Below are 13,968 nucleotides of genomic sequence, written 5' to 3' on the forward strand. Positions count from 1 at the left end.
TGTGCCTTGGGGGGGTGTGTATGTGTGGTGGAAGAGCAGCAGTGGGTTAAAGTTAACACCAGACAATGATGCAATCACAGAATCCAAATTGAGTGCAGGCGCTTTAAGAAAGGAGTAGCTGTAATCTGAAGCCTGCTGGACGCTGGATTGGGAGGGTGGCAGGAAAAGCTCTTGTGCTTGCAGGAGCCCCCTCAGTGTGTGCAGGCTTCCAGAAACCTAGGCTGAGCATGGAGTTGCAGCGCACCCACAGGTAAAGCAGCTCCCTGTCTAGTCTGAGTACAAGGGGAAGATGGAGAGGCTCTCCTGGGCTGGGGGTCCTGGGGAGAGGCAGGGGTATCCTGGGAGAAGAAAACAGCGGTGCAAGGGAGAGAAGGTGGAGAGACAGTAGCTCCTGCAGCTTTGGTGCCAGGGTGAGTGGATGAGAGGGCAGAGGGACTAGGGGTGCAGAAGGCAATTTATTCCCAAATCCACTGTACCACTAGGAGAAAAGCTGGAAAGACTTCTGAATGAAGCGAGTGGGAAATCTTGAGGGGAGCGGTGGTAGAGAAGCAGAGAGCTCAGCTGCAGGGTCGGGTCTGGGCAGCAATTCAGAGGGGCTCCACAGCCCCCAGGGAAGGAGGCTGCCCTGAGCTGAACTTCCACTAGGCAGTCAGGGAGACAGCCCACGCTGCAGCCCAGCCCTGGCTTGGGCTCAGCTCCCTGCTGCTTCTTTTCAAAATTAACTGGTGCTGATTTCAAAGTTCTCTTCCCAGCAGTGCCAAGCAGCTGGCCTCCTGAGCCTGGTGGGACACTGGATGGAGTGCAGCTGGGTCCTTTACCCAGCCCCCACCTTTTTTCTTTGGCCAAATTAGCTGGGAGTAAAAGCTGGGATACCACAGGGATTTTGATCTCTCACAATGAGCGCTACTTGGCCCGCTCTGTGTATGGGGTTTGGGGGCTCAGCGGCCAGTGCTGGGAAAAACGGCCAGTTGACTCTTTAAGCTCCCTGGGACAAGCCACAGCAACAAGTGGGTCAGGGCCAAAGAACAGTTGCAGACTTCCCAGAAACCCCATCACTATCTGGCCACTGCCTCTCCACTAGGAATTCAGCCCCTAGGCTGTGGCTGGGAGGGAGAGGAGGCCAGGGAATTATTTCTAGGGTTGGTCCTTTTGGGGTGTAGGGAGATAAAACTCATGGGCACCCTGGCCTGATCTAAGTCCCAAGACTTGGAAGGATAGCGCCTGGGACTGGCAGGGTCACCATGGGTGGGGTGGGCCTGGAGGAGACCCCCGGAACCTCTCTCCCAGAGCCAGGGAAGAGGGCGGTGCCCTTCCCTGCACGGCACATGAAGTCCACCACCGTGTGGCTTGAGGCTGTGTGGTTCTGGGAGGAGGAGGAGGGATGGTATTTTTCTCACAACTGGGATTAATCTGAAACACATGTATTGGCTCGAGTTTATCCTCCCAGCTTGAAGACAAGATCACCAAATCCCAGTCCCTGTGTCTCTTCATTTGGGCAATGTAGCAGAAAGTAAGGCCTGAACCTTGGCCCAACAGAGAGGACATATGCCCCATGCCAGTGCCCTCCCCCACCTGGCAGGATGGGAGTCTGGTTTGGATACTGCCCTTTGGACAGGATGGCATCATTGTCCCTGTGCCCCTGGCCAGCCAACGGCTGCCTGCCCCAGCTCAGAGAACAATCACCTTGGACCTGGGTGTGCTCAGAGGGGCCCCCAAGCAGATTCTTACTCTCCAGCTATACACTGCCCTTTTTGGGGACTTTTAATAACTTTACATTTTCCCTCACCCCTAGGGCTTGAGGTGGGGGATCCAAAGAAGCTCATTAACACTACAAGTCCCAGAGACAGGCTCTGAGCCAGCTTTGGGGCCATGTGTCTTTCCCTGCAGAGGTGCCCCCTCTACTTTCAGCCTCAGCCTCCCCATGTGGTGACAATGATCAACCCCACCATGAGGGATTGGGTTCAGGCTCCACAGGGATCCCCATAGAGAAGATCTCACCTCATGTGCATTTGAACTGTGAATTTAGTTTCCTTAAACACTACACCAGGAGGGTCTCTCTGGTGGCGCAGGGGTTGAAGTCTCAGCATTGTCAGATTGTTACCAGCCACTGCAGCACGAGTTCGAACCCCGGCCAGGGAGCTACCCACATGGCGCGGCAGACCTCTCCTGTCTTGCCCGCTGCTCCCCTCAGCAGTGTATTTCAGTAGATCTGCCTGTTCTGCTCCCCACTCTGTCTCTGGTGAATCCTCTCACCCCCCCATACCTTTGGCCTGCACCCCAGTTCTTGTCTGCATAAAATAAATTAAAAAATGAATCTTAAAAAAAAAAACACTACAGCAGAAGGACCCCTCTTTCCTTCCTTCAAATCCTCACCTTGGCCAGAGGAACTAAAGATAAAAGCTTTACCTCTAACCTTGCCACCTATGCATCTCGATGACTTTTCAGTCTCCAATAAACCAGCCTGCTGAGGCTCAGGCAAGGCACCTGCCAGCTTGGGTGAGGCTGGCTGGGTGGAGAGCTGTAAATCTGGATGGTGTTAGGTCTTTATCTTGCACTGCAGAAAGCTTTTCCTATTGTCTCAACTGAAGATTCGCCCTGGGTGGTGGGGGAGGCTATGTTGAAGAACAGCTGGCTAAAACAGGGGTCCATGGAACCCTGAGACACGAGCCCAAGACGAGAGTTTAGGAAGAAAGCCATCTGGTTCCCACTGACAGTCCAACCCTAAGCTGAGCAAACTCAGGAGGCAGGTTTTTTTTTTTTTTTTTTCCTTTTGTTGCCTTTAATGGTCTACAATGTTGTCCAGTGGATTATCAGACTTAACTATAAGGACTTTGGGCAAAAATTACACACTGCATTCTCAACTTACCTATTTGCTCTGAGAAGTCAGAAAGTCTGTATATCTTGTGTGTGTGTTTATGGGCATATAAAAGGGTAATGAAGGAGCCAGAGACCCTTGGCCTGTGTGTGTGTCTTGCGGGGAAGTGAGGGGCAGGGAAGACTGATTATAAATTTTTGACTCAGCAATAAGAATGGAGAATGTGGACCCGTCAAAAGTCATGGGTGCTGAGACCTTGTCTCCACTTTTTTTTAAAAAAAAGATTTATTTATTTATGCATACAAGAGCTGGGGTGTAGGCCTGAGGTGCAGGGTGTGTGTGTGTGTGTGTGTGTTCACCAGAGACAGAGTGGGGAGCAGAACAGGCAGATTGACTGAAATACATTGCTGAGGGGAGCAGCGGGTGAGACAGGAGAGGTCTGCTGCGCCATGTGTGTCACTTCCCTGGCCAGGGATCAAACTCATGCTGCAGTGGCTGGTGATAGCTTCATAGTGCTGTGTCTTTAACCCCTGTGCCACCAGGGAGGCACCTTTTCTCACTTTTTAAGCAGGGGCCTCTTGGAAGATCTTATCTGTGATTTCTAGCTGTCTTATCCCACTTCACCCCTATATCCTGACTCCAGGGCAGAGAGAAGTAGTGAATGCAGGGAGGCATAAGTGGTGGTGTCGCACAATGGGGGCCAGCACCCAGATTTCCCTTTTCCCTAGGAGCCTGGCATCTTCTAGGGAAGTGAAGAGACTTGGGTGGTCTTATTAGGAAGGGGGTTGTGTTTAACTTCCAGGAAAGAAGATTCCTAGGGCATGGCATAAAAGCAATTTTCCAGCTGGTGGGGAAGATGATCTGCCCCATAGGGGAAGAGGGTCTTAAGGTTCCAGTTATGGGGAGACACTTTTCAGCTCATTGGAGACTGTTAAGTGCTAATAAGACATCATCTAATTTAATCCTGATCACAGTAGGTTAGAACTATTTGATTTCTATTTTACAAGAGAAAACATTGTGATTTAGAGAGCTATTAAGACAATTGAGATTTGAACCCAGGATTTCTGTCCCAAGACCCATTACCCCTAACTATGAGAGTAAGAGCTTTTCACAGAACTGAGAAGAGAATGAGCTTCTTCATGAGGCTGCAGTTTCCAGTCCAGGGCTGGACCGGATGCCTCTGTCCTCTATATTCTGAGAGGCTCAGATTCAGCCCCTGTTTTGTTAGTAGATATTGCCCCAAATCCTCTATAAGGAGCTGGTCAGGTAGTCCAGGGAAAAGCCTAGTGTGCATATGTATCCCAACATGTCCTACACAGAGGAGTCGACTGTTGGATCTTCACTGTTCTGGAGCTTTAGGCTGGAAGGTGGGTCTCCTGAGGCTGACAATGGGATGAATGCACAAGCTCATCACGTGACTGTGGGCTGGAAGGTGGGTGGCGGGGTGAGCAGTTGCTGAGAAAGTTCTATCAAGTTGAGTGTCCACAGCATGGGGAGGCTGGTGGACAGGTGCCTGGTTCTGGCAAGTCCCTGGTCCCTGCCCAGGGTGTCTTGGTGGTGCAGGGTGGTGGCTGAGGGAAACATCTTACTGTCTCTTACTTTCTTGCAGGTCCAGGATGCAGGCCCTCATGCTACTTCTCTGGACTGGAGCCCTCCTTGGGTATGGCAGCTGCCAGAACAATGCTGGCAGCCTGGAGGAGGTCAGTGTGGATGTGGTGTGTGTGTGCATGTGTGCATGTACATGTGCACGCAAACCCATGGCAGACAGGACAGGCAGCTGGACACTCAGGCTCCGGAGCAGGGTCTGACCCTTTATATCTAGACAGGGTGTTTGTTTCTCCATCAGCAAAATAGATAATGTCTTGCTTAGGGACAAAAATAAGACTAAAAAGAGAGGGAAAAAGCAAAAACACTTTAGCCAGCGTGGGACTGTCCCTTCTATGAAAACCCTTTCTCATTGCTTTGCATTCCTTGTGGGTCTCACTGAGTGGGTGACGGTCTTGGACACACACTGATACCGGCCAGGGCACAGCTGAGATGTAATAGTGTGGAAAGACCTCTTTTCTGTCCAGAGGGAGCAGAGGCAGGCTGCAAAGGTAAATGCTGATGCTAGGAGAGAAGCCGGTGCTATGTGACAGTGGAGGGTGACTGTTACTCCAGGGACCAGGGAGACTGGGGCACACCACACTGGCTGGAACCCTGGACTGAGTCTTGAGTTCTGAGTTTGAATTCTGACTGCCTCTCACCAGCTTTGTGACAGTAAGCAAGTCACTTTTACCCCAAAATGGAGTTAAAAATGCTCATTCTTATAGGGCCATTGTGGCCAGTCACTTATTTTTCATCTACTGAACACCTATTCTGTAGGCGCTGGGGATGTATGGAAATAATAAGACTCATTTCTTGCCTTCATGGATATTTTTTGAGATATTAGTCTTTTGAGGTGTTAGTCTTTGGGGTATTAGACAAATACATCAAACAAGCATGAAACAAAGTAAAATGAAGAGAACTAGCACCCAGTGTGCATATGGAAGGTGGTTAATGAGCAATTGGTAGCTGACTGAAAAAAAGGTCATAAAACCAAAATGTGGCCTCGACTGGGGTGATCCATGGCAAGTTTGGGGTGGAAGTGATATCTGACCAGGGCCATGAATCCCTTCTACAATGATCCCTTCTACAAGGGCCATGAATGACAGGGGCATTTGATATGAGGGTCTAGGAAGAAACATGGAAGCAGTGTACAGGGGGAGCAGACAGGAAACCTGGGCTGGCCTGAGAATAGGATTTCTTGGGAAGGGGAGGGTGTCTTTTTTTTATTTTTTTAAAGTGTGTCATAGGCTCACAGTTTCCAAGTGTTTAAAGCTGACCTACTAATCTCCTGGGTTGCTTCTCCCCAGCAGAGAGCAACTGCATGCTCAGGGAGTGCAAACTCATTCCAACAGTAGGTTAAACATGCTGTACTCAGGACGTCCCTAAGGGGCCCAGAATGACAATCCCACGCAGAGTGATGAGAGCAGTCATCCAATGCTTATCTCCACTGGTTCTTGTACTCAAACCCAGGGATCTCTGACCCCAGACACCACAGGGGTGCCAGTGGAAGAGGAAGATCCCTTCTACAAGGTCCCTGTAAATAAGCTGGCAGCGGCTGTCTCCAATTTTGGCTATGACCTGTACCGCGTGAGATCTAGTGGGAGTCCTACTGCCAACGTGCTCCTGTCTCCACTCAGTGTGGCCACAGCATTTTCTGCCCTTTCACTGGGTGAGTTCTCCAATGCAGAAAGCCCCAGCATCCAGCAACTGCACATGTATGGCTCTCTAAGTCCTAGAGACACTTGAGTTCAGGGAGGGGCCCCTACTGAGCGTAGGGGTGGGATTCGAAGGCTGTGCACACAATCCCTTGTCCCCTGGGAGGGCACTCCTCACATGGGTGTGCGACCTTGGGATTGTTTATTGACATGGCGACTTCCACACTCATTCATTCCTTAAACAAGCTTTCACAGGCAGCCATCTGGCAAGATTCTGGGGATTTAACTGTACACAAGCAGGCATGGTCTCTGCCCTCGCTAAGGTCACAGATGAGTTCACAGGGAAACTAATAAACAGGTAACTACAAAACAGTAAGGCTCGAAGTCCTCAGTCCCACACTCACAGTTCTCTCTATGCCTGATGCCTTTAGCTTAATTTAGGAAAATTGATTTTTCTTCCATTGTCTTCAAAATCCTTGCCCACAGAGAATGTTTCTGATATCAGCAGACAAAAACACTAAGAGTGTATCGTTCCTGTCCTGTTCTGGGGGAGGGCCTGGTGGGAAATTATGGCACTCATATTCTTTCTCTGGCAGGAGCGGAACAGCGGACAGAATCCACCCTTCACCGAGCTCTCTACTATGACCTGATCAGCAACCCAGACATTCATGGCACCTACAAGGAACTCCTTGCTTCTGTCACTGCACCCCAGAAGAACTTTAGGAGTGCTTCCCGAATCATCTTTGAAAGAAGTGAGTTGGCCTGCTAGCTGGGGCTGCCTGAGGGGAGTGGGGCCCCATTCTTCACATAGGGGGTTTCAACAACAGAGTCTGTCTGCCCAGGCCAGGCCTGGCATGTGTGGGACCCCATGAGCCCAAAGAGGGTCAGAAAGGAAGTGGGCTGAAAGAGACAGTGGGAGAGCTGGGGAGGGCAGTTAACGTGGCAAGAAACAGCAATGAGCCAAATCTGTTGTTCCTTGTCCAGTGCTTGGGGATGCTGGCATAAAGTCCTGGCAAGTCACAGGGAGAAGCTAGGCAGGAAGTCAGGGCCTGCTGAGTGGTAAACTAGGACCTAAGGTTGGCATGCTCTCAAAGAGGTTATGCTTGCATGTCTAGCTTTCAGAGTACCTAACCCCTGCTCCATTTCTTCCCAGAGCTGCGGATAAAATCGAGTTTTGTTGCACCACTGGAAAAGTCCTACGGGACCAGGCCCAGGATCCTGACTGGAAACTCTCGCATGGACCTTCAGGAAATGAACAACTGGGTGCAGGCCCAGATGAAAGGGAAAATTGCTAGGTCCACACGGGAAATGCCCACTGGAATCAGTGTTCTCCTTTTTGGGGTGGCTTATTTCAAGGGTGAGGGCTTTGCTACTTCTCTTGACCAGGGGTGGCTGGCGGGTGTTACGGGGGCTGGGAAAAGAAGGTATGTCAAAGAACTGGTTCACCATGAACCCAGAGGTGAAGGCAGAGGAGTATCGGATACGTGCAATTTGCTTGTATTCAAATCCAAGGCAAACATTTGATAAGTGTTCACCTAACAGAACAGGCCTTGGACCAAGCCGAGCAGAGAGGGAGAAAGCACTGCTGCTACTGGGCCTGCGTGGAGCGGGGGGACATCAGAAGAATTCTGACTGGAGTCAGACTCAGAGCCCAGCTTTGCCTTTATGGGCTGGAGCACCCTGCACAGCTTCATAGCCTTTCTGGGCCTATTTTTTAATCTCTAACATGTGGACAATACACTGACTTCAGAGGCACTGTCTAGTTGTCTCCCATCTTAACATCAACACTGGCACTGTGTCTGGGACACAGCAGGTCCTCAGCAGACTGCTGTTAGTGCTACAACACTCTTCCGCTAGGCTGTGGTGGTATGCCCAACAATCCCCAGGGCTCAGTGTGAGGTCAGTCCCATGCCAGAGAAGTGTTGGGTAGGTTTTGGCAACCTCCTCTAGAAGTACTTTATAACCATCTATCAGGCAGAGTGAGACTGAACCCCTAAACTCCTAGAGAAAAGCCCAATGCCTTCCTACTTGAGGCACTGATCTCCAGGGAACGAAAGAGGCAGTTACAGACCAGCATGTTAAAGGCCACCTTAAACTAAAGAAGCTTGGTCATCACCACACTGTGTGAGCATTGGCAGGCTGCTTCACCTCTCTGGGCTCCAGTGCTTTTTCATCTGAGAGGGGGATAAGATGATGTCAAGGACCTTTCTAGCTCTGACCTCCTTTGATCCTATCTTCCATACACACCACTGTAGAAGTATACGCCTGTTTACCTTCTTCTGGTCTATTATAGAATTTGTATAACCCAGACATTCAAATTGATAAAATCAACATATTTCCTTCTGAGTTCATTTGCAGATGGTATCCAGGATCCTAGACTATTACGGGTCAGCCCACACATTCTGAGATAAAGCTATTCCTTGGCGTGTCAGGACCCCTGGTTACTAAGATTCCTTTAGCCATGTAGGCAAGTTTCATTGACATCCTTGTTCCACTGCCCATCTGGTCTTCTGGAGCTCAGGACACTCCATTTGTTTCATTCCAGGGCAGTGGGTAACCAAGTTTGACTCCAGAAAGACTTCCCTGGCTGATTTCCACTTGGATGAGGAGAGGACTGTAAGAGTCCCCATGATGTCAGACCCTAAGGCCCTTTTACGCTATGGCTTGGATTCTGATCTCAGTTGCAAGGTCTGTAGGGGTGGGGTGGGTGGTAGGTGGGGAGCAAGGACAGAGACAAGACAGAATAGTGTAGTGGGAATAGAATGGACTCTGAGACCCTTGAGACTCGACATCTGTCAAATTTTAGTGCTCAGTTCTTTTCAGCAAGCTAATAGCCGCCCTGTCTTCTTAAAATGAAAGGGGATAAACTTATCCTTTCAGGGTTTCTATAAGGATTAAAAAGGTAATGAGAAATGTCGATGATTTCTTGTCTTCCACTTTCCTTTATATTCTCTTTCTGCCAAATGTTCAAAACCCATCACAAATGCCAAAGTAGTGGCATTCTAAGTCTTTCACATACACCTGACTTACTTTTAATTCTAAGTCAGTAGTTCTTCTTCTTTTTTTTTAGGAATCTGACAAAAGGAAATGCATGTGAACACATGCACATACTTCTGTATATGATTACCGGGACCCCTGATACCATTTGTCCCATGAACCTTAGGTTAAGAACCTTTGTTCATAAGACTCATTTTATGCTTCTGTGTTGCTGTGCGCAACACCTGCTTTTCTAGCCCAGGGCTCTATACGTAACAGATGATTGAAAATTGTCGGCAGACAAACCTTGGGAGAAAACATAACCCTGGAAATCAGTTCTAGTTCCTTAGAACCACAGGAGAAAATGCTTTCTTACCTCTAGGCTGAGGTCAGAAATGCAACAGCCTACTTTGGGGAGGAATATCAGTAGATGTCCTGTGGCCCCAAAACAGTAGCCTTGAGGGGCAATTGTTAGATTGGGGCAGGGAAAGCAAGGCCAGGGCACTACCTGAGAAGAGAAGGCAGCTTGGGGCTGTGGGTGTGCCTCAGGAGTAACCATGCATTTCCTCCCTGTTGTTTCAGATTGCCCAGCTGCCTCTGACTGGAAGCATGAGTATTATCTTCTTCCTGCCTCTGAAAGTGACCCAGAACTTGACACTGATAGAAGAAAGCCTCACCGCTGAGTTCATTCATGACATAGACAGAGAACTGAAGACTGTTCAAGCAGTTCTGACCATTCCTAAGCTGAAGCTGAGTTTCGAAGGCGAAGTCACCAAGTCCCTGCAAGAGATGAGTATGTTTGCAAGACCCTTAGGCTCTTGGGGTAGGCGGGATCAAGTCTTTAGGCCTTCCACTTTGCCAAGCTGAGCTCAAGGGCCTCATGGCCTTGTACGGAGCCCAGAGATGATCGCTTAATTCTGATAATGCTGGAGGGGAACTCTGAACTGTCTTCCATATCAGACTCATTTCTCAGCCCCATGAGCAAGTTTCCTGTAACAGGAACTATGACATTGCCTCTCAAGACTGGTCTAATCTGGCTATATGTTCTTGGGCAAGTCACTTAAACCTTAACCCAGAGCTCTATACACCTCACAAAAGAGCACAAGTTGTGTCCTACTTTTAGCTTGCTTATCATCTTGAGAATCAAGAGTTAAGAATCAGGGGCCTCCCTGGTGGAACAAGGGGTAGAGCACAGCACCGTGAAGCTGTCTGCAGCCTCTGTAGCATGAGTTCGATCCCTCGCCGGCCAGGGAGTTATCCACATGGCACAGTAGACCTCTCCTGACTCACCTGCTGCTCCCCTCAGCAGTGTATTTCAGTCAGTCTGCCCCACTCTGTCTATGGTGAATCCTCTCACTCCCCACACCTCTGGCCTGTATCCCAGCTCTTATATGCATAAATAAAAATCTTAAAGTTAAGAATCAGGACTAGGGGTTCTCCCTGGTGGTGCAAGGGGTTAAGTTGCAGCACTATGAAGCTATCTGCAGCCACTGCAGCATAAGCTCGATCTCTGGCCAGGGAGCTACCCACATGGCACAGCAGACCTCTCCTGTCTCACCTGCTGCTCCCCGCAGCAATGTATTTCAGTAGATCCTCCTGTTGTGCTCCCCATTCTGTCTCTGGTGAATCCTCTTACCCCCCGCACCTCTGACCTACACCCCAGTTCTTATATGCATAAATGAAAGTAAATTTTTTTAAAAAAAATCAGGACTGTACTCTTCCATGGGGTGTTAGGTAAGGCATGGTTTTAATGAAACTCTCTCAATCTCTGCAGAGCTACAATCCTTGTTTGATTCACCAGACTTTAGCAAGATCACAGGCAAACCTATCAAGCTTACTCAAGTGGAACATCGTGCTGTCTTCGAGTGGAGTGAGGATGGAGCAGGCACCAGCCCCAGCCCGGGGTTCCAGGCTGCCCGCCTCACTTTCCCCCTGGACTATCACCTTAACCAACCTTTTATTTTTGTACTGAGGGACACGGATACAGGGGCCCTTCTCTTCATAGGTAAAATTCTGGACCCCAGGGGCACTTAGTGGCCCAGTTTAATGTTAAAATACTCTAGAAGAAGAAAATCCTAGAGGGTGGCAGTTTATTATAATCATATGAAGGCTGCCTCTATAATGTTTCAATGTATACTTTGCAATAAAAGTGCTGTATTCATAACTTGTGTTACTTTTCTCCTCCTTGTATTCTAAGTGAGGTTGTTTAATATGAAGATAAACTGCCCTTTAGGAATCTGCTGCTCCCATACTGACAACCTGCTTCTATCTAAACTCTACATACAGCCACCACTTAGACTTTTGGTTATCTATGTTGTATAATGCTTCAGGGTGTTTATCTACTAGTACCGCTGATCCCTTCAGGAGGGCATCCTGCCCTCACAATCAGTGGAGTACACTCTTAAAAAAAACTAGACTTTAAGTTTTGTTTCCTTTTTTTCTTCTCTTTAAATTGCTGAACAAACACTGAGCAGGTACAGGTGAGGCCAGTGTGGCAGTGCCCACATGCCTCATGGTGGTCAGCTCAGCCACAGCGATGTCGGAGGTAAGGGGTCCGGACCCTAAGTTTCAGTGCAAGCACAGTTATCCCCCAGTCAAGCTAACGTCATATGACAATCTGGGATAACACATGGGTTGGTAAGGGAGACCATTTATAACTTCAGGAAATAATACCTCGTTTTATGAAGCATTTAAAGAAAGCTCTCAAGTTGATATAAAATGGGACTGGGTATGTCAAATCTCTAAATATATTCTTTTAAGGAAGTATGCCTATTTTGCAAAGTACAGCAGAGCCTTTTTTAAGAATATGAAATATGACAAGTGTCTAGAACAGAATAACTACAGGACTAAATTACTTTTCTTGAAAACGTTAGCTCTACCAAAAAATCTCACTGGCTACTGCCTTGCCACAGTGATTTAGTAGGAAGGAGGATTAATGAAATTCGGTCTACCCTTAATTCAACAAATGTTTGAGTGCTGGCTTCCAAAAGCTCTGCTTCCAAAGAGTCTGCCGGGCAAATTCTGGGTTATTCATTTCCTGATTATAACTCTGTGGCAACCAATGGGGCCTCTTTGGGAATGGCCAGAGTGGGTGGGCTCTTGAAACAGTGTGGACTTGGCATTCTTTTCAACCATCTGAACCACTTCGTCACCAGTGGTGATATAACAGAGTCGAGACTCAGAGAACCTCAGCCTTCTGACTAGCATAGGGTCTAGATTATTGCTAAATATCTACGTGGAAGAGAATTAATGCCCCAACTTTCTGTTCAAACTTTGAAACCAGAAGTGGTGGTGCCCATGCATCTTCTGAGCCTCCCTCCCCAGGTACTTACACAGTATGTATTGCATCTGCCAGCTTGGAGGCTATCTGGTAGGAAAAAAAGTAGTCTCTTTTCAAGTTTGCTCATAAATCAAACAAAGAAAGCAGGCACATGTGTTAAAAATCATTGCTATAAGTTTGATGTTATTATTGTTTGGTCAGTGAGTCTGCCAAGAGTATAGAATGAAATCCAGATAATTACTGGAGAACCAGTAGAAAACAAATTTAGTGCTGCCACCCCAGGAAGAAACAGCCCAACAGTAAAATGGCCCCATATTTATTTCTCTATTCACAATTTACACTCTACCAGTTTTTTTTTTTTTTAAACTTTTTTTTTTTTTTTTTAATAGAGGCATGTTTTATTTGTTTGTTTGTTTATACATGCACTGGGTACAGTCAGAAGCGCGGGAGGGTGAGAGAGTTCACCAGAGCCAGAGCGGGGAGCAGAGCAGGCAGAAGGACCAAGGTACACTGCTTAGGGGAGCAGCGGGCGGCAGGAGAGGTCTGCGCGCTATGTGGGACCCTCCTTCGGTGGCCGGGGAGCAACCGGAGATCGAACTGGCGCTGCAGAGGCCGCGGGTAGCTTCGCAACCCAGCGCTCAACCGCTGCGCCACCGGGGAGGCCCTACCAGTTTTTTTTTTTAAGATTTATTTATTTATGTATACAAGAGCTGGGGTACAGGCCAGTGTGTGTGTGTGTGTGTGTGTGTTTCACCAGACAGAGTGGGGAACAGAACAGGCAGACTGACCAACGTACACTGCTGAGGGGAGCAGCGGGCGAGTCAGGAGAGGTCTGCTGCGCCATGTGGGTAGCTACCTGGCTGGGGATTGAACTCGTGCTACAGTGGCTGCGGATAGTTTCATAGGTTGCGTCTTAACCCATTGCACCACCAGGGAAATGCTACATTCTACCAGTTTTAACAAAGGAGTCAAGGAAACTAGATACCATAAACGAAGCTATGCCTCTGGGGGTAAGGCGCCTCACTGATTTCTTGCTTTATAATTATTTCTCAATTACAGCACAAGTACTAAGAGTTTAAGCTCCCCCTGGAGTGGTACACAACATTTCCTCAATACTAGAAGCCACAGGAATGTTCCAGGGAACCTGACTATCATCATGTAGTGAGATGGAGTCTAACCACACCCCAGCTTACATGCAGACGCCTGCAGATCAGTTGACATCCTTTTCAAGGGCTTAGGCTCTCCAGAGACTAGTCTTCCATCTTTTCTGGGAACTGGGATTTTTACTGGGGGGTGGTTAACTATTTCAGGAAACAGTCATCAAAACAGGCAAGTGTCTCTCTCTAACTGCAATACTTTCCAAGTCCTCCCTCCCCTCAAGCACTAGACTGATAGTTAGGCAAGTCCTCTAGTTCCCAGTAACAGCTCACCAGCAACAGAACCTCTTTAATTTCCATGGGTTCCTTTCCCGTGGGTTTAAGTTCCCCTGGGCACACCCTACACGGAAGGTCCCACAGAGGTGGATGACAAGTCCAATAAACAGGATTTCATCTTTTGTAGTTCCTGGATCTCGTCATTCCAAGGGCCACAGTGCACCAATAGAACCTTTTCTGCCTTTTGTATTGTGCTCAGTGCTTCGGTTATTGCAAACCTGA

The 13,968-nt window shown here is 48.4% G+C and overlaps 2 protein-coding genes across 6 annotated transcripts in view; one reads left to right on the forward strand and one right to left on the reverse strand.

Moving 5' to 3' along the window:
* Window positions 1–129: 129 nt before the first annotated feature.
* On the forward strand, window positions 130–11,207 carry SERPINF1 (serpin family F member 1). Its single transcript, XM_037492536.2, has 8 exons — window positions 130–250; window positions 4,425–4,515; window positions 5,873–6,071; window positions 6,654–6,809; window positions 7,211–7,414; window positions 8,603–8,745; window positions 9,616–9,826; window positions 10,808–11,207. Exons 1-8 carry the CDS (start codon window positions 228–230, stop codon window positions 11,065–11,067), a joined length of 1,287 nt encoding a protein of 428 aa, XP_037348433.1. The 5' UTR covers window positions 130–227; the 3' UTR covers window positions 11,068–11,207.
* The window catches only part of SMYD4 (SET and MYND domain containing 4), a 49,419-nt gene continuing 43,518 nt past the window's right edge, over window positions 8,068–13,968 (reverse strand). For all 5 annotated transcript variants that reach the window (XM_037493478.2, XM_037493481.2, XM_037493477.2 and 2 more), the window contains one exon: window positions 8,068–13,964. In XM_037493478.2, the coding sequence (XP_037349375.1) occupies window positions 13,811–13,964 (154 nt within the window). In that variant the 3' untranslated portion in view covers window positions 8,068–13,810. The remainder of the gene's footprint in view (window positions 13,965–13,968) is intronic.

Source organism: Talpa occidentalis, unplaced genomic scaffold (assembly GCF_014898055.3).
Source record: "Talpa occidentalis isolate TD23 unplaced genomic scaffold, MPIMG_talOcc4v2.1 talOcc4.7, whole genome shotgun sequence".
NCBI lineage: Eukaryota > Metazoa > Chordata > Mammalia > Eulipotyphla > Talpidae > Talpa > Talpa occidentalis.

What these genes read in the sequence shown, in the direction of transcription:
- SERPINF1 (XM_037492536.2), top strand. Translation starts at nt 228, where the DNA reads ATGGAGTTGCAGCGCACCCACAG. An exon ending in ATGCTGGCAGCCTGGAGGAG is followed by an intron (nt 4,516 to 5,872) that starts GTCAGTGTGGAT and finishes ACTCAAACCCAG; the next exon opens with GGATCTCTGACCCCAGACAC. An exon ending in CCGAATCATCTTTGAAAGAA is followed by an intron (nt 6,810 to 7,210) that starts GTGAGTTGGCCT and finishes ATTTCTTCCCAG; the next exon opens with AGCTGCGGATAAAATCGAGT.